Source organism: Leuciscus leuciscus, assembly GCF_965113295.1.
Source record: "Leuciscus leuciscus genome assembly, chromosome: 11".
Lineage (NCBI taxonomy): Eukaryota > Metazoa > Chordata > Actinopteri > Cypriniformes > Leuciscidae > Leuciscus > Leuciscus leuciscus.
In genome coordinates, this window is record NC_138735.1 from 27,165,951 (window position 1) to 27,191,346 (window position 25,396).

General features: G+C 36.4%; 1 protein-coding gene across 1 annotated transcript; it reads right to left on the reverse strand.

Annotated features, from left to right (window-relative positions):
* Positions 1-170: 170 nt before the first annotated feature.
* Positions 171-20,594, reverse strand: tmeff1b (transmembrane protein with EGF-like and two follistatin-like domains 1b). Its single transcript, XM_082184266.1, has 10 exons — positions 19,841-20,594; positions 8,620-8,729; positions 7,802-7,931; positions 6,547-6,573; positions 5,067-5,166; positions 2,726-2,874; positions 2,513-2,569; positions 1,410-1,530; positions 1,137-1,298; positions 171-964 (listed from the first exon to the last, which is right to left on the reverse strand). The coding sequence occupies exons 1-10, from the start codon at positions 19,992-19,994 to the stop codon at positions 889-891; spliced, it is 1,086 nt and encodes a 361-aa protein (XP_082040392.1). The 5' UTR covers positions 19,995-20,594; the 3' UTR covers positions 171-888.
* Between the last annotated feature and the right edge of the window lie 4,802 nt (positions 20,595-25,396).

Sequence of the window (25,396 nt, forward strand, 5' to 3'; positions counted from 1 at the left end):
GTAAAGATGATGCTAATGATTTTAACTGGTCAAATTACATGAAATGCATTCCTATAATTAGATTACTCTTGAGAGATCGTATTGCTTAGGACCAAGCCACATCCGAATGACTCAAGGTTTACCAATGAACTTTACACTGTGTGCGTGTGTACAGGCAACAAAAATATCTGTAAGACTGAGAATTAAATTTTATTAAATCTACAGCACTGGACACAGTTTCACAGGTCATGCGATATGCAGTTCATAGAATTAAATTAATGTCAATAATGTTCATTTCAACATTAACAACACCGATAACATTAGAACATAAAAACTACAAACATTTCAACATTGATAAGATTAGCTAGTCAAACACATTGCATTTCATTCTCTGGAATTCCCTTCAAAAGAAACTGTAAACGTCATCACTTCGTCGGCGTACTTGTTCGTGTCCAATTAAATTTGGTGTTCAGCTATGTTAGATTTGAGGAAATAAAAATTAAATCAAAGGGGGAAGTTAATATTTTCAGTAAAGAAGAACATTCCATGAAAATTGAGGACGTCCGTTTTTGTGGTACAGTTTGTGTGCCGAGAGTTACATTTAACAATACGTTAAAAAATAAAATAAAATAAAAACCTGGCACCACAACCTAAAGGAAAAATTAAAAACAAAAACTCGACAAAAAAAAGAGCTGGCTTTTATCATTCATTTGACAGTGTTTGCCACTGACATCAAGTACCTAAAATGTCCTGAAAACAAAAAAACAATAAGGCACCATCCAAGAAAATAATGAAATGAAAGAAAAAATAACCTTTTTGTCCAGAGTTAAGAAAGCACAAAACAAAAAAGCACATTAAAACTGTAATCCACTTGGTACAAAAAGTATAAAAAAATAAAATAAAAACAAGCTACATCATCCTTGAAGTGTTGTTTGATGAAAAGTTCTGCTTTTGCCGTCTTCCACGATTATTCTTGGGACATTTCCTGTAAAAAAAACAAAAACAAAATGATATTATGATATGAGCATTATTTGGGGTAAATCGAACTTTCAATATTAAGAAAGTGCATGAATGCATGCTTTTGGAAGATGCTAAAATTGTCATTTTTATCTACCAAACGCTATTGTATTCCCTTGTTTGTTTCTTCCAGCACTCACCTGGTAATACACATGACCACTGCCACAATAATGGCGATCTGCACGGCTCCAATGATAGCAGCTATAAGCACATAATGAAGTTTCTGGCCACTGGGTACCACATAGAGGATGTTAAAGTCGGCGATCTCCTCACACTGTGTCCCCGTGTAACCCGAATCACACCTGTGGAAATACAAGAAACCATCGGAAACTCATTTTCCAAGAAATGTCATTTTTTAATGAACACCTGATAGGATGTACGCAGTTCTGTGCAAGCGAACACCAGACGCTCACCGGCAGGAGGCGATGCCGTAATTAAATTCACACTGGCCATGGACGCAGAAGTTGGCGTAGTCGTCCGTGCAGGGAACGGGCATCCAGCCGTATCCTTTTCCATCACCGGCTTTTGCTGGGTCTAAAATAGAACAATCTACTTTTACTTCTCTATTGCTGAAAGTAGCACATTTAACTCCCGGATTTAGCTTTGTTTAAACTCAATTAAACAGAACTATATAGTTGAGCAGTGCAATTTATGAAGGGTATGTGACAGTTACTTTGCAGCACAGTTAAAAAAGCTACATTATTACCAACAGCCATGATTCTAGATTAAAGGCAACACAATTAACATGCATTTAACATTACAAGTCCAAAATTCACAGTAAAGCTTTTGCAGTGGGTTTTTATGAAGTAAATTTTGATCAAACTGAACTGACTTAAAATATGTTGACTATATGACTACATAACTGCAATAACAACATGAATCTGATCGTTTTTGGTCAACGTGAGCTCAAAATTGGTCTTATTGGGAACAACTCACAGGTATACCATTTAAAGGTTTGGAGTCGGAATGCTTTTTTGACAGTAAAGACATTATTAATGTTACAAAAGATAACTAAATGCTGTTCTTTTCAAAGAATCATGAAAAAAGCTCCTGAAATGAAGCAGTACAACTGTTTTCAACGTATATAATAAGAAGAAATGCAGCAAATCAGCATATTAGAATGATTTCTGAAGGATCATGTGACACTGAAGACTGGAGGAATGATGCTGAAAATTCAGCTTTGCATCACAGAAATAAATGAAGACATTCAAACAGAAAACGGTTATTTAAAATGGTAATAATGTTTCACAATGTTACTGTGTTACTGTATTTTTTGATCAAATAAATGCAGCCTTGGTGAGCATATACTATATATTAATATACAATAATCCCCCTCCCCTCCAACCACGTCATATAGAGACACATTTCACTATCCAGTCAATACAAAACAGATAAAGACATGTTTTTTTTTTTCTCATTAGATATTCTTCTCAATGAAATATTTCACATTATGGAAGTAAAATTGTGAACACCATTTTAAAGTGACATTAGAGATGAAGATTAGAGATGCACTGACCAGTCAATTCTGGCTTGTAGGGAAGTCCAGCTTCAGTTTTCTTAGTTTTGTCTTTATCTGAGTGATGAAAAAACAAACACGGATTGGCTCTGGTAGACAAACTATCATTAAAAATTTCACATAAAGCAAATAAAGGAACTATGGATAAAATAGTGAGTTTTCCGAGACCACTTGTCTTTATGTATCAGTGCTGTTACTGTGACAGGCTCTGACCTGGGCATCTCCCTAAATGTTTCACATCGATCTGTTCCTGCTTCATACAGGACGCCTCTCGCACCAGGCAGGGGTTGTGGTAGGAGTTCCCGTCTGTGCCACACACTGGATTCTCATTGTGTCCACTGCAGTCGATTTTACACGAACAGCTGCAACAACAGCCACATTTAAACAGGCGAGTCTCATTTGTGCTATGAATTATTCAAAGGCATAAACAAACGTTTTGCTGGTACAAAAAGCACTTCACCAGTAACAAATGCTTTTGACAAAGCACTGAATGTCGTCTATCAGGGTTATTTTCATTAACTAAAACCATTAAAAACATTTTCATTAATTGAAATAAAATACATTTTACCTGAAAAAAAACAAAATGTCAGCTAGTTGCCAAGGCAACAAGTTTTAACTAATGAAAAAAAAAAAAAAAAAAAAAAAAAAATAGACATTTATAAAAAGCAAATAAAGAACACAAAAATGTCTAAATCTTTAACTAAACAAAAACTATACAAAATTAAATATAATACAAAATGTTAACAAAAACTACAATAGCTATGTTTACATCCACCTATTTGTATGTGCATTTCGGGATATCGCATACAAAACGCTGGATGCAAACGTCAAGATGCGCATAAATTAAAAAGATGCTTTGAAGTGCTCAGTTGAGGTGGATAAATTGTTTATCGGATAAGAAGATGTGCGTAAACTACGATGGAAACACATTTATCGTATAAATCCCTCGATTCGCAAGGAAGAATGGATGAATGATGTCGGTAACCAAACAGTGGATGTTCCCCATTGACTTCCATAGTAGGAAAAAAAAAATACTATGGGGTTCATCAAAATGTTTGGTTACCAACATTCTCTAAAACATCTTATTTTGTGTTCAGCAGAAGAAAGAAACTCATACAGTTTTGAAACAACTTTTGACAGAATTTTCATTTTTAAGTGAACTTAAAGGGTTAGTTCACCCAAAAATGAAAATTCTGTCAGTAATTACTCACCCTCATGTTGTTCCAACCGCGTAAGACCTTCGTTCATCTTCGGAACACAAATTAAGATATTTTTGATGAAATCTGAGAGCTGATCACTCCTCCATAGGCTGCTAGGTGGCCCAAACTTGCTGGCCCAGAAAAGTTATTAAAGAGATCGTTAATATAGTCCAAGTGACTACAGTGGCTCAATCTTAAGTATATCAAGCGACGAGAATACTTTTTGTGTGCAAAAACAAACAAAAATAACGACTTTATTCCACTATTCATTGCCTTCTCTCTGGACCTCTAGTTGGTTCGCGTAGTGTTTTAGCGCAGCGCGTCTGTGTTACACGTCACCACGTAGGCTCACTATTGGCCGACGCTGGTCATGTGTGTGATGCGTGATGATGTATAACACAGACGCGCAGCGCAAAAACACTACGAGGCCCAGAGAGAAGGAAATGAATAGTGGAATAAAGTCGTTATTTTTGTTTGTTTTTGCACACAAAAAGTATTCTCGTCGCTTGATATACTTAAGATTGAGCCACTATAGTCACTTGGACTATATTAACGATCTCTTTAATAACTTTTCTGGGCCAGCAAGTTTGGGCCACCTAGCAGCCTATGGAGGAGTGATCCAGCTCTCAGATTTCATCAAAAATATCTTAATTTGTGTTCCGAAGATGAACGAAGGTCTTATGCGGTTGGAGTAATTACTGACAGAATTTTCATTTTTGGGTGAACTAACCCTTTAATGGAAACATGATATTAAATAACACCAATATGTTTTGATGCCTGTTAAATCTAGTCACTATTAAGATCGCTCAGAGCTGCAGTTGTGCTCTATTGATCAGTTGTAAATCTCACACACACACTATATTGGCCACACTGTATCAATCCTGAAGCGCGCTTACACACGTGTCCTGTGTGTAATCGTCTCCCCCTGCTGGTTCATGAAATCTAACATTAATTAGCTGTGAGGGTTTGAGAGCTGACACAGGAATATTTCTTTCCCTGGGCTCCCTGAATCTCATGTGGCTCCTGGAGTTAGTCCATACCCGTCATTAGCGCTTGGCGTGAAAATGCAAAAGTAAAACGAACCAGGCAGAAAAACTTTTGATACAAAAAAGTTCCCTGTCTCACGGGAGCGATGTTATTTCATCGGCTTTGATATAGCTGAATTCTTTCCAACATTCATGCTTTTATATTATACACAATGGCAGTTGTTTCCAATTGTGAACTTCATACATTCATTACTTTAAAGTGCTGGCATGAAGTAGGATAGGACTCTTTAATTACCAACTCCTGGGTACTCTGCTAAATTTGTCCAGACAACATAAGCAGAAATCATAGAGAAATGAATCAGTACGTACGAGTCCTCGTCCTCTGCGTCTTCGTCACATTCAGCGCCGTACTTGCAGTTGCTGCATTTTGTGACTTTCTTGCCCGAATCTGTGCCTGATCCCTCATATTCTGTAAGAGTGATAACACAAATTAAATTAGATTTAAAAACAAAACCTTACATTATAGCTAACTTTAGAAGAGATGCTGTGAAACAGTTCGGAATATCTTTTGTTGCCTTGTTTACATTATATATTATATATATTCCTGTACTTTAAAGATGTAACTGCTTTTTAACCGTTTCCCCCCCCATTTGTCCTTCACAGCAGAATTATTATCATTAACCAAAACTATCAAAAACAATTCTGTGAATTTAAATAAAATAAAATAAAATAAAAATATTCGTTGAAAAACTTTAACTAAATGAAAATTAGAAATGGCAATAAAATACATTATAATTTACTAAAATAATAAAAATATTACTAAAATAAAAATAAATTAAACCTAATTATCAATATTTAAAAAAAACTAATAAAATGACAAAAGCACAAAATGACAAAAAAATAAAATTAACATGAAAGAAATATTATATATATATATATATATATATATATAAGAACCTAATTTTAAAATATAGCTGTCAACATGATTAGCATCATATTTAGCTGACTCTTTAACAGCACTTTTGATTACTTAATCTTTAAAAAATAAACTTTGAAAATATGAAAGAAGCATTTGGAAATTGTTTTTATATGGTAGGTATGATGATAATTTCACGATTGTATAAAGTAATTTTTGATATACAAAATAACAAATTGCACAAAGAAAGTTCTGAAGTTCTTAGTAAAAAGTTCAAAGTAGAAATCCCCTGATTTTAACACAATTTATATATTTACTTTATATTTATATATAATTATATTTGTATTGTTTTAAAAAATATTATTATATTATTATTATTATTATTATAAATACAGATTTTTATTTTATTTTATATTCATATACACTATAAAAGTCTATAGCGGACAAGCTCAAATAGAGCAATTCTGGCAACTGAAAATGAGGAACGAGACTATTATAATCTACACTTAAAGAAGACTGATTTTTTAAGTAAAAGAATGATTAAAAATACTCAGCGGCATAACATGCATTTCAGAAGTGGCCACTGAGCGAGAACATACTCAACAGCACTTGAGCTGCGTTCCTACAGCGGTCTGTAATTTACAGTAATGACAGCTCTACAGCGGCCCGAACACACAAGCCTTCATCTTTAAACCGAGCACAGCGCACCCGGGGTCACTCTTTTATCACACAACTGACAACTTCAGCATGAGGAGGATAAAAATAACCTCAGATGGCATGTTTTGGATGATCTACAGAGCTCGAGTGCTGGGAGGTGACCCATTTCTGACATCATTTGAAGTCTGGAGGTCAAAATCCTAGAAATGACCAGGTTTCAATTTCCTTGATATTACTGGTGGTCAAAAAAAAAACTATTAAGAAAAGAAAACAAACCTCCATCTCCAGATCCTGAGCTGCTATCTGGAACAAAACAAATAGGGAGAACTTATTATAACTATATATATACACATCATAAAACATTTGCAATGTGAAGAGTTCACACTTCCTGGGAGCAGGAGCGTATTATCATGGTCCTTGTATAATGCATTATTAACACGCATATCAAATTATTATGAGCCATGGCATGTAATTTGTGGATGAAAAGAAATCATGAGATTAATTTGAGCTAAAAATAAAGGTTGTCATGTATCAAATCACACTGCTCATTAGAGTCTGTAAAATAAGCCTCTTCATATAAACAGGGTGGACTTAGCAAAGGCAGTCCATCTATTGTCCCTTAAAGGCATGGTTGTCACCAGTGGCCCGTCAGAGGCCCCTCAAAAATATATTTTCTAAATAAAAACAGATCAAACGAACTTTTATTTGAATGAATATCTTGATAATTTGCATCACAGAGTATATACAAATTGATCATATTTGCATTCACAATCAAATATATAAACATTTATTTCATACAATTTATTCACTAAATGAAATTCGTGTCAAAAACTAAGGAAAATGTCACTGAAGATGACAGACATGTATGGAAGCTTGTTTCCATATTTAAAAGATCATTTCAAAAATGGTCTTATTGGGAACAACTCACAGGTAAACCATTTAAAAGTTTGTGGTCAGTATGCTTTTTTTCCAGCAAGGACGCATTAAAGGGATCAAAAGTGACAGTAAAGACAATTCTGACTTTTTCTTTTTTCAATTTTGAGAAAAAAAGTCAGAATACTTTCTTTCTTTTTTTTCAGCGGCGGAAACAAGCTTCCATAGAAATGCTCAAAAGCCCCTGTATGAGTTTCTCTGTTTTATTATTATAAAATTGTATGGGTAAGAAGTAATCAATTCTCAATCTGATTATTGAGAATTTGTGTTAATAACTTGATTTATACTTGACATAAAAGGATGCATGGAAATGGCAAAAATCAAATTGACATGCATATGATGCACGGTCCTTGGATTCTAGAAAACCTATGTTTATATATATTTAATTTATACACCAGCCACCCAAAAAAACAAAAAAAAACAAAACAAAAAAAAAATTCCCCTCACAGACCAACACTAATTATTGCAGCATCTCAAATAAATAAAAAATGCCTGTGACTTGTGATCTACTAAAATGAGCACAGTCAGTGTAATGTGAACTAAAGCCGAAGATGTCAGGTTTTCATTTCAGGAAGTGGAGGAGACAGTGTGGACTCACCAGGATAGCAGGGGCCCTCAGAGGCCAGTAAGATGGGTCTCTGCTGGGTACAGGCTGCTTGTTTCAGATAGCACTCGTTCTGATAGGTGTCTCCGTTCGTACCGCACACGGGGACGTAGCTCTTAGAGCACTGCGGCAAACACCATACAAGACAGGCTTCTCAGATACAACAAGACATTTGGTGCTTTTGAAGAGCTGGATGCAGTATCGAGTTGAGTTGAGTGATTTTTCACATTAATATGCCTTAGATGGCTCACTGATGATCAATGAGGGGGAAAATGAATGCAGGTAAATGCTAAACCATCGATTCAGCCTTATAATTTGAGAGATTTTCTGAAGAACAATCACATAAAAAAATTCTCAAATGTTCAACGATTTTTCTCAGAGGACCCAGAAGCCATTAAACCAGCAGTAAGTCCACAATAGGAGAACAATGACTATAATCATAAAAGTAAAAAAAAAAATCAATGTATCTCTGTTCACAGCAAGGACAATTACTATAACGATAGAGAGTATAGTTTAAAAATAGGTCTAAATATAAAAGAATAGCAGAGTCCAAAGCACAACTACAACGATATCGGCACAGAGAAACGATATCTCTGGAATCAATTTCCAGCAGACGAACGATAAAAACAACGACAGCCAATCAGAATCCATCCTGCTTTACAGAGCTTGAGCATTAAAATCCGCAGGCGACTAAAGTTTAGATATGATTGCTGAGCAAAGGCTTCATATGCGATCAGAATTTAGAATCGGAACGTTTTCATAAAAACAAAAAACAGTGTTACAAAGTAATAAATAAAAAGTAAAAAGTGTACCTGAAACTGGCATACGCATTTGATGTCAGCGCCATTGTTTTGGCAGATCCCGTTGTAACGACATGTGGTGGCGTCGCATACACGCAGGTCGCTCTTCTTCTCTGACAGATCTGAAGACACACAACAGACGCTGATTAAACACCAAACACTGACAAACCTGTTGGTCAATCATTCTGCAAGGTATAAAAACATTGTACTTGTAGGCATGCTTGTTTCTTTTCAGCCTTCTCATAGAGCAAATAGCTGCGAAAATGCATGATTATCACATGAAGTGCAGTTCAGGGAGGAATTTCATGCTGAACATAAAGTGTAGCACTAACCTATTCTGTCTTTTACTTAAAGAAAAAAAAATCATAAACATGTTTTTCTTTCCTTTGATTATGTTTTATCTCGCCTAGTCAAGACTGGACTGTTTCCACCACAGAATAAAAAATAAAAAAAAGGTAATGGCAACGTTTTTTTTCTCACAATTCTGCCTTTTTTCTCGCAAATGTGTTTAGAATCGGGAGTTATAAACTCGAAATAGCTAGTTATAAAGTCAGAATTGTGCGATATAAACTAGACTTAAAGGGATAGTTCACTTTGAAATAAATTTTTGGTATGTTTTAGCTTACCTCAAGGGCATCCAAGATGTAGGTGTCTTTTTTTCCGCAGTAGTTTCAATTTTGGTATTTTTAGGTCAAACCGTTCTTGTCTGTCAGTCATATAATGCAGGTCGATGGTCACTGTCTCAAAGAGCATGCACAGAGTCCAAATTAAAACAATTCCCCATCGTCCAAATTAAACAATTCCCCATCGTAAGTACACATTGATGGCCTAAGACACGAAACGAGCGGTTTGTGTGAGAAAACGAACAGTATTTATATCGTTTTTACCGCTTATACACAGCCATGTCCAAGTGATCTGATCTGACGTGTACGCAGACTGGTGCATAGATATATACACACTAGATGTCGTCTTGTCTACGGCAGTTCATTGGAACGAATGTCTTTAAGGCGACATCTAGTGTGTATATGTCTATGCACCAGTCTGCGTACACATCAGATCAGATCACTTGGACATGGCTGTGTATAAGAGGTAAAAACGATATAAATACTGTTCGTTTTCTCACACAAACCGCTCGTTTCGTGTCTTAGGCCATCAATGTGTACTTACGACGGGGAATTGTTTTAATTTGGACTCTGTGCATGCTCTTTGAGACAGTGACCATAAACCTGCATTATATGACTGACAGACAAGAACGGTTTGACCTAAAAATATCAAAATTGAAACTACTGCGGAAAAAAAGACACCTACATCTTGGATGCCCTTGAGGTAAGCTAAAACATACCAAAATTTCATTTCAAAGTGAACTATCCCTTTAAGCAAAAAAGTCTGGATTGTGAGATAAAAAGTCACAAACCTTTTTTTACTGCAAGTTTATATCTCACAATTCTGACTTTATTTCTTGCAATTGCGAGTTTAAAATTCACAATTCTGACATTTTTCTCAAAATTGTGAGATGTCAACTCACAATTGAGCGTTATAAAGTCTGAATTATGGGATATAAACTCAAGAAACAAGTAAAAAAAAAAAAAAAAAAAAGATCCATAGAACTCAGGTGGCTAACAAATGTGTGTGTTTAATGAGTCTGCATGTGGTTATACTGTGTTAATGAGGGTCTATATGAATGTTCATCCATATACCATAAACCAAACTTCTATAATGGGACCAGGAAGTTATTTTAAAGTTCTTGCCCAGGAACAGCTTCATCCACTCATTATCAAAGATGTGAAACATACTGATCTGAAATCAGACTGCTGGAAGAAAGCAGCTGTAAAAAGCATGTGTCCAACAGCTGTCAACTGTCATTCATATTTCAGACCACTAGCTGCGAATATGAAGCCTATTAACAGAAATTAAGAAAGGCCAGATCCTCCATCTGACACACAGCTGGTACTGACAAAACCTTAGAGACCGGGCTAAAGAAACCCAAAAATGTACTCTCCCTCATTCCAATCCTGTATGAGTTTCTTTCTTCTGTGGAACATAAAAGAATATTTTTTGAAGAATGCCTCAGACAGTGTTTGTTTGTCTATACAATGAAAGTCAATAAGGTCCAGGGTTGTTTTGGACCCCATTGACTTTCATTATTTGGCCAAAAACATCAAAAATATCTTCTTTTGTGCTCCACAGAAAAAAGAAAGTCATTCAGGTTTGGAACAACATATTACCACTAAACCTGGACAACCAAACCCCCTACGATAACACTATATCAAAATATATTCAGTTTTTGAAAAAATGGTTATAGTTAATAGATGTGACAACCGGTTTATATTATAAGTGTTGCGAATATTAGACTTTGAATGGATGTTCAGAATCTTTTCATTTTACTTTATTCTTCGTTTTTAAATAGCTCTCTAAAAAAAGCTCTTCAAAGCGAGCTAGATTGCCCATAATAATAATGCCCCATTTGACTGAAAATTTCATTTAAATTAAGAGCAAAGCATCCCAAAGCAGGTCATTGGCCATGCAAATGAAGGGCACTGGGCAGCCGTAACCCTTGTGTAAATTCAGGCGGATGAGACGAGGCGTAAGACAGCCCGGTAATGAGGAGCAGACACTTAAAGCCACTACAGACGCTTGCTGGCGTGCGGCCGAGCCGCGCATGCATTTGGAAAATGGCACAAATGCTGCGGCCACAGAAACCCAGCCAAGTGGTTTTGGAGAGAGAGGAAGTATTCCAGATAAAACCAATGCACAGACTTTAGACAAGTGAAGTTTGGAGGAGCAGCTTGAGAAGTTAATTAATAAGGCTGTTTAAATCAGACGAGAGGTTAATCTGTGGAGGTGTTAAAGTGTTGTGATGAATTACGTGTTGGTCTGGCACCTGTGGGAATAGAGCGATAGTGCTAATAAATTCACTGTCAAAGTGAGCTGGATTTCACAGCTTCAGTACAGTAATGCCTTTATAGTAATAAACGTAAAAGTGATTAAAGTAATGAAAGTTTCATAAGAAATATGATATAGGATACCCTGCATAGACTCAAAAGAGTAGGACAATGTGACATCGGAGATAATACCTTGGTGATACTTTGATATATACCATGGTAAGGAATGATCTTGGCAGACTAGATCTGCTACTCATGCTGACTCATGAGTGAAGGCTGCCGAAACATGCACATAAATACAGTGAATAGAATACCACAGCAAAAACAACTGGATCAATTAAAGGGATAGTTCACTTTGAAATTAATTTTTGGTATGTTTTAGCTTACCTCAAGGGCATCCAAGATGTAGGTGTCTTTTTTTCCGCAGTAGTTTCAATTTTGATATTTTTAGGTCAAACCGTTCTTGTCTGTCAGTCATATAATGCAGGTCTATGGTCACTGTCTCAAAGAGCAAGCACAGAGTCCAAATTAAAACAATTCCCCATCGTTCAAATTAAACAATTCCCCATCGTAAGTACACATTGATGGCCTAAGACACGAAACGAGCGGTTTGTGTGAGAAAACGAACAGTATTTGCATTTGGCTGTTTTGTTGTGCTTTAGTATTTTATTTTGTATTTTTTACGATTTCTGTATTTTCTTTATGAGCAATGTTGCTTGAAATGAAATATGTTTAAGTTACTTTATTTTATTTCTGTTAATGTTTATTTTATTTAGTTTAAGTAAGTAATGAAATGTTTGTTTAAAAGCTTTTTAGTTTTAGTATTTTAGTAGTTTTAGTAACGATAATAACCATATTACACAGATAGATAACCCATCCCCCCCATTTAACCTCGGAATGTTTTATGTATTGCCATACATAACCATAGCATATACCTGTTTTTCATAATTTTGTCACTGAAATACTTTCAAATTACTATTGTTAGCCTATATATAAAATATGTTTTAAAAAAAAATCTATAATAATTATATAATTATATTTTCGGTAATTTTTATGATTATTTTATTTTACTTATTTTTTATATATACACTAGATGTCGCCTTAAAGACATTCGTTCCAATGAACTGCCGTAGACAAGACGACATCTAGTGTGTATATATCTATGCACCAGTCTGCGTACACGTCAGATCAGATCACTTGGACATGGCTGTGTATAAGAGGTAAAAACTATATAAATACTGTTCGTTTTCTCACACAAACCGCTCGTTTCGTGTCTTAGGACATCAATGTGTACTTACGATGGGGAATTGTTTAATTTGGACGATGGGGAATTGTTTTAATTTGGACTCTGTGCATGCTCTTTGAGACAGTGACCATAGACCTGCATTATATGACTGACAGACAAGAACGGTTTGACCTAAAAATATCAAAATTGAAACTACTGCGGAAAAAAAGACACCTACATCTTGGATGCCCTTGAGGTAAGCTAAAACATACCAAAAATTAATTTCAAAGTGAACTATCCCTTTAATATACATTTCAAACATTATTAAAAACAAGTAAACAGTAAAAAAATAAGAGCAAATAAAAAAATTTAGCAATAGCACTAAGAAATACATCTGAACAAATAAGTTCGGGTAAACTTTTTGTCAATGCCAACAGATTTTGCCACAATTATAAGTTCCATATAGCAGTGTAAGCAATATTTAAGGTTGTTATGAAAAATGCTCTAAATAATCAGCTGTTTTTTAGTTCAGTTTAAGTTTTCAGTGCAAAAATGCACTACTCTATTCACTTTACAATGTACCATTCATGCCAGTCTATTTCACCAATACAAAACAACTTGAACTCGCTGAGATGCACAAATGACAAATCCACCAAACTGATAAGGTCTAACCTTCACAACAAACCTCATTCGACTAGTTCCTTAATGGGACATTCCTTAAACGTCCCTCATCTGAACTGACCCAGTTCCAAGTGTACATCTCCAAACAAATACAATGCACAGTGTGTGTGGGGCAAAGGGGAGACCCAGATCTCACACTGCGCAAAGATAATCAGAGCAGCGACAGGAATCAATGCCATTTGAAAGATAAGGACATCAGTCCATTGCCTGAAGCCAAACAGCTCATCCGCTCAAGACCAGTCGATACTCATCTCCTCAATGGGTCAATAGACCCCGCAAAGTGTCCCTTATTAAAAAAGAGGAAGCTGTGACGTTATATCTTCACTTTAGATCCTCTTTTCCGTCTAAAGGACTATTTAACTGAATCCTATCCTAGTAGACGTTCATAACATTTCACACATTTAAGATATTTTTGAAAGAAGTTCAATACAAGTCCAAGGCTACATAAACACTGCGAGCCTTAGCGCTCATTTCCGATTCATTGCTCAGATCCGATTTATTTTTTATAGTTGTTCAAATTGTTGTAATGTGACCAATATCAGATTCCAGTGTGAACAGAGCATCGTCCTGGATTGTAATGCAGCACGCTATCATACGGAAGTAAACTCGGAGGACATTAAAGTAAGTGATAACATGTCTATTTATAGTGTGATCTGCCGCCGAAGCCAGCTAATTTATGCGCAGGCGAAATAGAAAAACAAAGACGAGGATGTGAAAAAAGAGCAGAGTTTTTAAACACTTATGATATGAGCCCTCGTGTTTTGCTTGTATATACAGTAGAGCTGTCACTGTAATACTTATGAGTCCTGTCACATCACTGTCCTTCACTGACTACCTTTAGCAACTGTCTTGATAACTTCGCGTATGTAAAATCTTTGAAGTGACTCCCATGAGCGCAGAATTGTGACGAATGAGTGACATAAAAGTTGCATGACATCCGATATGACTGTTTAGACTGAGGTCGCATTGTAAAAAATCTGACCGGTCTCTGATTTAGGAGCACATATGGAAGTGGCCCACATCAGAATTGAAAAGATCAGACTCCATGTGGTTTATGCCGTTCACATTGTCATGACAAAAACCTATCTTGAGTCGCACGAGCAGAAAAATTTGGATTTGGGCCGCATTTACCTGCAGTCTGAACGTAGTCTAAATGTTATGCAAATGCACCTTTAATGACTCTGCTAGACCAGCAACATAAACCAGCTTGTACCAGTATGGAAATTCAAGTGTGTCTTTTCAGCAGGGGAGTCCAGCACTGTGAAAACAGACCCAGCATAAGAGCACAGCATGTAGACACAATGGGTCAACATATAACTTTACATAGAATTATAGATGGGTTTATATAGACACTACCATAACCCTAACATTTAAGATAGATAATAAACTTCTACAATTACTGATCACATATGATTCACAAAACTACACATTATCAACAGTTTCTTCTTGACACTGATACACGATTTTACCTAGATACTCAAGTTCGGCTTAAACTTGCTTTAAGAAGAATAAAGAAACCCTATCTCTCAGAGTGTGTGTGCTCTGGGCTGTGCTTTAATTGTACAACTGTAAACTGCCGTGAGGGTCGAGAGCATTATACGGGTTTTCTCCATTCTGTAGTGCCTCTTTGCCTCCGGCATATTAGGGACACACACACACACACACACAAAAGACAATACATGTATTAAGAAGGAGAGAAAGACCTATAGAGGACAGGCATTGAAGACATAGGTGGGTGATGGGGTATAGCTAAAGGATAGAGACGCTTAAAGGACTTCAAAGAAGTCAAATGTATATCATGACCAGTGAATGATTGCTTGACAGTTGTGGTAAACATCCTAAAAAGAGAGTGGATGACTAGAGCTTCTTGCTGTTAATGACTACCAACCAGAATCCACGGCAGTCGAGCTGTACTGTTATAATTAGTTTGAGGTCTTTGAGATCAAACAAGTCGTGATACAGATCTCTTAGTCTAAGGCTGTGAGATCAAAGACTCAAAGGTATGAAGCCATCAGCCGTTACGGTTAAGGAGTACAACATTCGTGCGGTCTAGTGGTTCGAAACCACCGCGGCTTTGATCTGCAACACTATTAGCTACATTCATTTAGTTTGATAAACTTGATTCAACCTCAATTTTGCAGTCAATTACCTACAGGGATACATCATCTGACATCTTTAAAATATGCACTGCAATCCCAACAAGTTATAGTCTTGTTGCAAAGAATACAACAATACCAGAACCATCAGTATAGGTAGAAGTAGGAACCGGTTCTTCATTGAGATCTTCTGAAGTAGATTTAGTCTTGAGTTTTACCATCAAAGTGATGGTATAACTACAGACGAAGAAGGAAACAAAGGACTACCAGCATGGTCAATTTGGCAGTGTCTTTGGGTGGGAGTAATTGTGGTTTATGTGGGCTGGGCCTCTTTGAAGGCACCATCTGTGACGGGCTTCCTTAAAATAATTGCCTCTTAATTATACGCCAGTGTGGAACTGACAGAATCCACAAGCGTGACATCAGAGTTAAACATTTCAGGACCAAAACACACCTTGATGGAATGACGGAAAAATGTTACATGACAAAAACACTAAATTCAAGTAAATATGAAGCGAAGTACCAAAAATATGTTAGATGAGCTCATCCAAAAAGTTTGCTTTAAAATGTTCTTTCCCATCCCAGCTTAATATACAAAGACAAATCTCAGTCGCTGATCTTAGCTGACATCCTACAAGCCCCAAACAGCAACACTAGCTCAAGCAATGGTGTGAGTATGAGGCGGGGCTATCTGTCAGCTCTACCAAGCATAGCACGATATTTAAGTATCTAAAACAAAGGCAACCAAGGAATTTCTAATCCCAATCTCAGTTTAATATACAAAGACAAATCTAAGTAAACCATTAGTTCACAATTTAAGAAAATTTGTTAAAGCATTCAGACCAGCCCCACTGGCTCAACCAATGGCGTGAGTTTGAATGCGGGGCTATCTGTTTGTCTGACCAATGGCAGAAGGGGAGTGTTTGGGAAACCTGATTGAAAACAATTATTTCTGTGACTCCAGTGGCGCAGAAAACCAACTAAACAATTAAAGAAAGTTATATCTGCTAAAATAAAAATTTTCAGCTTTAATTCTACTAAGCAGCACAATATTCCGGCGTCTAAAGCAGAAGCCACTCAGGATGGGCTAAAAGAGCGTGACAGCATGCAGGGTGAGCATATTGCCTTAAATGGGTTCGCAAGCGCCCGATGCATCCACACACATGCATTATGCAAAGCTTTGCAATACCGCTTCCCTCCGGTCGACCCCTCGCCCTGTCACGGTGGACTCCATTGATTTCAGACCTATGGGCTACGGAGAAGCTATGTGCATAAAGCATCTCCCTCACACTGGAGTGATTTAGAGGCCGTTTGTCTGTTCAATGGAAAGCCATTAAATTGACTGATGACTATAAGAGTTGGGTTTTCATATCCAGCCTTGCTTTAGAACCTCGGCATCCTTGAATACAAAACGCTGGTTGCATGTCAATTGATGTTCTCTCAGATGTGTGAGCAATGCATGTTTCAAGTGCGGTCAGGAAATGGGCTTAAAGACTACTTAAAGAAATCATTCTATGCAGCTTCAGAGCCATGAGCCAGCATGACTGTCCAGATGAGGGAACGATTAGAGCTCTGATAAGTGGCTAAATTTAAATGGCTTATTCAAAGAACAATAGATTGGATCGAGATTAGATCGGCCTTAATGTGAACAACTAACATTTCAGTTCTCCTGCTGAAGTCAGAGATTGTGATTTCATTTTGAGTCACAGAATTACAATGGTATGCATGCACGTACATCGACATATAAATATTATATTTAATAATCATTATTTCTATATATATATAAAAATAATATTTACTTATACAATTCTCTATGGAAAAAACATGGGGTAAAATATGCATTAAAAAAAAGATTGAGGGTGCACAATCGTGCCCTTTGAGCACGACAACAAAGCACTAAAAACGGAAAAGTTTCCCTTTTGTGTTTTACGTGTACAGATGACAACATCGTTAAAATGATCCCGTTCACACGGATCCGCGAAAACGATAAAAAAACGCTGTATTCTGCTGACAGGCCACTAGTTGGCGATGTCACTTTGCACAAAGAAACACTACGCACTTATAGACTGAACATGTAATACGTATGCGCATGATGTCACTATTTTCACAAATTCGCGTTTTTGTGGTTTACACGGAGACGATAACGGTATCGTTTTCAAAAACGCACTTGAAACCAGTTCCAAAAGCAAAATAATGTTTTATCATGTAAATGAACGGCCAAAACGTATAAAAAGTTCCATGAATAGTTACTGTGTTGTGTAAAGGCCCCTGAATTATATCGCTCTAAGCTTGAAGTGGTGGGCTACAGGTCTGTTCCCATCTGAAAGGGTCTTGACCAGAAAAAACAATGATAAATGCAAATAACAAAAAGCAACTGATAATATAATCATACCTGGATAAGATGCCAAAATAGATTGTCTTATAAAATTTGAAAGTGATGAGAAAACACTTCTCATGTCAATTAAACTATACACTAATTTGGTGCCAATTCATGTCACTTGAAAGCAAACTAATATAATATTTGGCCTAGTGTTTTTGTGTTAGTCTTGTGTTAGTTTGTGTTAGTCCTATTCCCTTCATGTCAGGTCAATAATTTAACATAGTGTTGGGCTTACGCAGATGATGATAATGTTAATATTTTTATAGAAAATTATATTTTGTTCCTTCGGTACAATAAACAATGTTGATAATGCATTGCATCACAAATGCAAATGTAAAAATCAAGTTCCTGAGGCAAAACCAGTTGAAAACTAAATCAGGTAAACCCTTTAATTTGAGGGTGAAATTGTGTTGTTACTTATCATTTACTGATGAGCAAAAGCAAGATATGAGAGCAGAGATGCAAGCACAAATATTGATTTACTTAGATCCAGGATCAAATTCCAGTAACATTATCAATACAGAAATCAAAGCTGGGGTTTTAATATGACAATTTAATGCAGCTTTTGAGTAATTTGCTAAATTACCAACTTGCCCTTTAATAAAAGAAACACCATTAATGCAGCGGTCAAATATAGGATGTCTAGTGAATTAGTGACACTAAAGAGAAGGGCATCAATAAAGGGGCTTTTTCTGGTTGTGGTCAGTACTATCCAACTGCTGAGGGCAATTCTGATGCCCCTGAGACTCGCTCCATTGTGTTCCTGCCTTTTACAAAACCAGCCCGGCGCTTATGCAGGACGGCCACTGATTAAACCACTGGTGCCTGGAGCTTTGAATCTGAAAACACTGGCGCACAATGGCCGCTATTGTCAGCTGCTTTTCCTTCTATTAATTCTAGGTGACAAAAAGGGTGTAAGGATTTCAAAAAGAAAGACAGCCAGGAAAAAAAAGCCCATCTGGAGAGTTTGCATTATATATAATGCCCCAAAAGACGAAGATGAGCATTATGTTAAAAGGTTACGTTTTAAACAGCTACTTATAGTGATATTTTGCATGCAGTCAGTGTGTAAATGTCATCAGGTGAAAGCATACAACTAGCCGAGTCAACAGTTTGTAAAAAAAAAAGTTCAACAAAGCCTAAAAATGTGCATTAATAACCAATTATATCCATAACTATACTAACAAACAAGTGTATAAATTAGCCTTCAACCTTAAGTCACTAAATGGTGCAATTCAGCTTTCATGACAAGGCTTTAACTGCACTAGTCTTCACTTGGATATGGTTGGAAACATCAATTATCCAATCCAAAAACAATGAACACATGTTTCTAAAGGTCTGGTAGGATATACAAGACAATAAATAAGATCACAACACCATGCAAGGCTTTTCAAACAGGCCTTGAGCCTGAAAGCCCCCCACCGGTCACCATACGGGACAGTACAAACAGCAGGGCTCGCATGGATTAACATGTGGCTTAAAACATTACAATTGGCTTATCATTGCCCATAGAGAAATATCCATGCACACAGCTATAAAAAAGCCAAGCAGAATCTCATTTATCAAAACCAGTTTCCTTAGTTTATGAGAATTTGTGGTCACCACAGACCCCTGATGAGAGTGATGTTATAGGGTGGGGTTCACGCTTCCCTTTATATTGTCTCACCTGATCTGGTGCATCAAAAGATGGACGCCTGCCTTCAGCCCAAGCAAAGTGCAAACCCATTCAAAGAGGAGTTAATATATGCACACACATCAAAATAGCCCCATGCATCAGTTTATTTGACAGGAACACATCGGTAGTTTCATTTTAGCATCCCTACACTGCCTGCATCTAGTAAGCCTCCAGAGGCCATGCTTTGAATCTCCATCTTCAAGATGCACACAGCAAATGTGCAATATCTGCAACAAAGATACAAAGTGAGCATGCTTTTATTTCCATGCAACATATTAAATAGTGAATGCATACCTAAGCAGCCTTTTCCTTTGCCGGACACACAGTCAGTGTTCTGCGGGTGGGATGACTGGACGGATCCCAGCGCTGGGCTGATGATGATGGTCAGCAGGCAGAACACAGACAGTTCTGGTCCGGTCCTCCTTATCAGTCCGGTGCCCACCGACATGATGTATCTGTATCTCCTCTTTGACCTGTTAAATAAAGGTGCAGGGGGACAAAAGAGGAGCAATATGTGGATGCTGCGGAAAATATTCCAATGCTTCCCTTTTAAAACGTGTTAGTGTCCCAGAAAGGCCGAGTGAGCCTTGTGAGCATCACTCCGGTTAAAACCAGCCTTGCATTTCGATCACAAGCACATTTGCACGGATTCGCTGTTGTGTGTTGCATGCGTCTCAATAACAGCTCGCGGATGCCTCTCGGTCTGTCTTTGTGTGCATCTCTCGCGCGTCTGTTTGGCGGGGTGTGAGAAAAGCCGACGCGTATCGACTGGTTTCCGTCCTTTAGAAAGCGTTCGCTCTTCAATCCTTTCGTTTCGGGGCAATATCGCGAATCTCCTTGCCCAAAATCCCAACAACAAAGGGTCGGCACGGATGGGTTGCAGTCACGTGACTCCTGAACCACCTCCCCCAATTCCCAGAGGAAATGCAGGACCCCTGGAAATCTGAAAGACTACAGTTGGGTCATTATTAGTATGCAGTTCAGTTCATTTTCATTTTGCAATTATATGTCTCAATCAGTGGTGTGTGGTGGACTTGTGAAATTAGTTGTATTAGGCTAATATTAATTAATAGTTTCATTTTCCATTTGATACATTTTAGTATCATTCCCCATTATAATTTTTTATTGAATATTTTGTATAATATTTTATTTTAATATTTTCCGTTTTCATTTTAATTTGAGCTCAAATTTAGGTTGGCTATTTTGTTGTGCTTTAGTATTTTATTTTGTATTTTTTACGATTTCTGTATTTTCTTTATGAGCAATGTTGCTTGAAATTAAATAGGTTTAAGTTACTTTATTTTATTTCTGTTAATGTTTATTTTATTTAGTTTAAGTAAGTAATGAAATGTTTGTTTAAAAGCTTTTTAGTTTTAGTATTTTAGTAGTTTTAGTAACGATAATAACCATATTACACAGATAGATAACCCATCCCCCCCATTTACATAACCATAGCATATACCTGTTTTTCATAATTTTGTCACTGAAATACTTTCAAATTACTATTGTTAGCCTATATATAAAATATGTTTTAAAAAAAATCTATAATAATTATATAATTATATTTTCGGTAATTTTTATGATTATTATGATTATTTTATTTTACTTATTTTTTATTCCCCCCCTTTCTTTCTTTTTTGGAACTTGATGTGTGGAACTTCTTTGGTCACCATGAGCTGTCACTGTACAGAAAAGAGCTGTAAAAAAGCCAGGATTAATAAAATAGCTGTGCATGCTGTGCTGCAAATCAAATGTTGTGATTTGGCGACAGTCATGATGCAATAGGCAAAAGGTTTCTATAATTTGTTTTGAAATGCAGATTAATGGATTATTTTCCACAGATGCACTACACATCATCTACGTTAAAACTGTGAGCTATTATGATATTTTATGTTGTTTAATGACAGCTCCGTTTAAATGCAGTTTGTCGAGTTATACACACAAGGGGCCATTAAAGGATTTAAATACAAACAATGCACACAGTAAACCCTCATGAAATGTGGTTGGTTTTTAATAACCTTTATATATATGTAATTGCAGATGCACCATATCTCAATGCTTTGCTGCAGGGTTACTAATCATAATTTGGTCTGGATGCTCCAGCTGCGCTAGTGGTGTCGATATTGATCCTGAGGCCACACAAGCACACTATTGATCTCACAGACAGACATTTAATAGACTGAGTTACAAAAACCAGACAATCACTGCCGCTCAACCAACAGTATGTGAGCGTTTTTTTTTTCAAATTGTGAGCGATAATTTTTCATATTCACAATCATATTTTCCTCTGATGTCTATTTTTCCAACTGAGGATCAGTGTTTGGGGTAATGCATTACAAGTAACGGGAGTAATGTAATCAGATTACTTTTCCAAGTAACTAGCAAAGTAATGCATTTCTTTTAAATTTACATTTCAAATAAGTAACGCAAGTTACTTTGTTTTCCCTTGTATTGATTGACAGCTCTCCTGTCCCCATGTTGAGAGAAAGCGGGAAGGCGTTGTGTCCGCTGTGTAAACATGATGGTTATTGTAGTTTTAGAATAAATGTGAGAATCTCCTCACTTGCACAAAAACAGATTCAGCATTCATCGAAATGAATAAAATTCATCTCACTTTGGTCTTGCAGCTGACTTTTGATGATCCAATTCAACCATATGAATATGCAAAAATGACTTAGATACATCACATTTGTGTTTCATTTTTTTTATTGCTGACATAATAGTGTTGAACCTACTTCTGCAATCCAGAATGGCAGCAGAGCTGAAAGGTTTGTTTGAGCTGCTGGACAGGCGTGAATTAGCATTTCCTTCAGTCTGAGGCTTATTCATTTAACTTCTGGTGTGAAAGGGCCTTTACTTTTTTAACAAAAATAGAGCTTTTTTTGTTATAAAAAACCAACAAACAAGCCCAGTTTGGGGTTTTAAATAATTTGAATCATTACATATTATGAAATGCATAACTAAAAAGATATGTAAAAACAATCAAATACAAGATAAATATGCAATATTTCAGAATATATGTTTTTATAGACTTACAGGTTACTGAGAAGTTGTATCCGCTGCTTTTCACATCATCAAACGCAGTGTAGAGAGTGAATAATGACGTTCCAGGAAGCAAAGAGCTGTCTGTGTCTGTCACTGTAGAGGATTGGTCATAAAAAACCCTGATAGGAATCTCAAAGACTCCATATTTCAGAATATATCTGTATCTGAAGTCATTGTTCACACTGTACCACATCAGTCTTATGTTTCCATCATATAATTGTGTCACAGTCACATAGTCAACATTCAATGGAGCTGTAAAAGAGAAGTAAAGCGTCTAGTGAATATTGTGAAGAGTTCAAGCCCAAAGTAGAAGAAACAAAAGAAATAAGTTATTTTTGTCAAGTATTAGGCGAACATCAGTTTTGGACCATCTAAAAAAAAAAGTAGTAAGTAGAATTAGACTAACGCACAAATAAAAGGTTTAAAAAAAAAAAAAAAAAAACCTTCCATGAATGATGTATAAACATTTTTGTGCTAATGTTTTGATACCGTTATTAAAGACCAGATAACTCTAAACCAACATTAATTACCATCGCTGGAAGAACGTTTGTTCATAACTTAGAGAGAACCTTGCCAGAACGTTATCCAAAGTCCTGAGAAAGATCCCTAATAGCTGGGACAAACAATACAAGACATTTATGAGTTGTTTTTGTTTTTTTATACAATGGACTGTAGGTAAATATCATCTCATCCAGCCCTATTTTTGTTTTCTATCTTACAAAATACCTTATCCCTTTATAAGACAGAAACCTTTGCACACGATTCTGTGCATTAGTGAACTGTCCGAACGAATCAAACTGAATTTGTAAACTATTTCAGACTTTTGATCAATAGTGATTCTATCGCTAAGCTTCTGTTTCCAAACAGCTGAGAGAAACACGCATGACACGATTGCTGAAATATTACCAGGGGAAATGGTTACCAGGTCATCGGACAAGGATTTATCAGTAATATTTTAGCAATATTTCACTCGGATCTATCGACACCCCTCTGATTACATCACGTCAAACCTCATCAAAATCAACATTTCATTTCATATTGTTCAGAAACAAATTGTCATGTTACCCGACATAGGCCTTACATTCTAAAAGAAAAGGAAATAGCAGTTAGAGATCACCATCACTGAAAATATGCAATCATCTTTGAAATATATGTTGAATTCAGATATAAATGAACACTGGTACAGTGTGCAGAAGAATTACAGTAACTCACACATGAAGGAAGAACAAAGATAAAACAGCACCAGCACAACTCTCTCCATCATTAGACAGATCAAACGTACTACTAACAAAGATCCACCTGCTCCCATAAACGTGAAACACAGCGGGAAAACATTTAAATCTGTTCCCCCCTCCAAGATTAAACAGGGAAATATGTGCAAACATAAGCAGATTTACAGTTGAGGAAACAGTATTAGTCAAAGAAGTCATTCAAGTTACAAGGCATCACCGTATGCAATATCACATTGCTTTTTGTTTGATTAGATAACAGTGACTAAAATATCAAAATTGCCAATAGTTTGGTTATTAATCCCACCACAAAGACCCCGACCCTATTTATACAACTGCCAATAGTGTAGATTTCTGTAATAAAATAGATCTGTGTGTAGAATGTATGGTTTTCCATTTCAGAGGGGAAACAAATGAGAAAAGAAAATGGTGAGATAACGGTTAAAATACATCACAAAACGTTTAAAATAGTCACAATGTGAGCTATAAAGTTACTCTGAGGCAGAAACAGACTTCCATAGTGATGCCTATACATCATCTAGTTACATAGAAAGTTCAGTAATATCATGAAACTCATTATTAACGATGTATCATATTTGATACAAATTTCTAAGGCCTCTAAATTATCAGCATGATCAAAACTGAAAATTGCAGGAAAACCTGTTGTACAATCAACAGAGAGTTAAACAAACATTTTTAAACAAGCATCCGCCTTCAGGTTGAGGTACTTGTGTCTTTTTGAGTATCAAATATGATACATCAGGTCAGGCTTTTGAGGAGCATTCATTGCATTGCATTGCATTGCATTATGTTTTGCCCACAGTGCTATGATCATAAAACTAATAATTTACACATGATCTTACCAAGGAATACTATGTTGTGAGATATGGAGTGACAACTGATTTTCATTCATATGTTATGCAAGTAGCCTGTTATAAAAATCTCATTGATTTACATTACAATCAGAATTTCATCTTACTTTTTGGTCTAATAAATATTAATAGCAGCACCAAACTGGGCCTCTGAATAGATATGAGCTATTTTTCTGATTAAATTATTTCATGTCAGGCTTTACAGGGTTAATGGTTGAACGAATATTAAGCAATATATTTGCATTGTTTTAAGAGTAGGTATGGGCGTAAAAACAAGCCTCAGAACACATTAATATGATGCTGATAGCGCAATCTGATAAGTATTTTTTCACTAGCGATTTGTTTTAATAGAGGGTAGTAGCACAAACCGCCAGAACACCGGCTGATGGATTTAATCACAAGACAATTTAGCAAGTACACAGCGCCACCAGCAGGTCCTCAACTAAATCTATGACGCCAGCTTAACCCTTATCCCACAGAAAACAGCAAGCCATGATGGGGCATGTTACCTTGTTTGCTCTCGTGGGAAGGAGGAAATCCAATAAAGGTTAACAAAGTTGCAGTAATCCAGAACAGTAGCCTACAAGAACCCAAGCAAGGTGCTTAGTTAGTACTAGTTGGGTGGTATATTGGACAAGTTTGGACATTTGATAAGATTACCACCACCAAATAAGACAAGAGAATACAGACAGAGAAACAGCCTT

Bases quoted from the DNA above. Each gene is read 5' to 3' on its own strand.
- tmeff1b (XM_082184266.1), bottom strand. From the start codon at position 19,994: ATGTCGGTGGGCACCGGACTGATAAGGAGGACCGGACCAGAACTGTCT. The intron at 6,574-7,801 runs GTGAGTCCACAC...GTTTTGTTCCAG, and splicing joins TGAGGGCCCCTGCTATCCTG to ATAGCAGCTCAGGATCTGGA. The intron at 965-1,136 runs GTGAGTGCTGGA...TTTTTTTTACAG, and splicing joins GTGGTCATGTGTATTACCAG to GAAATGTCCCAAGAATAATC.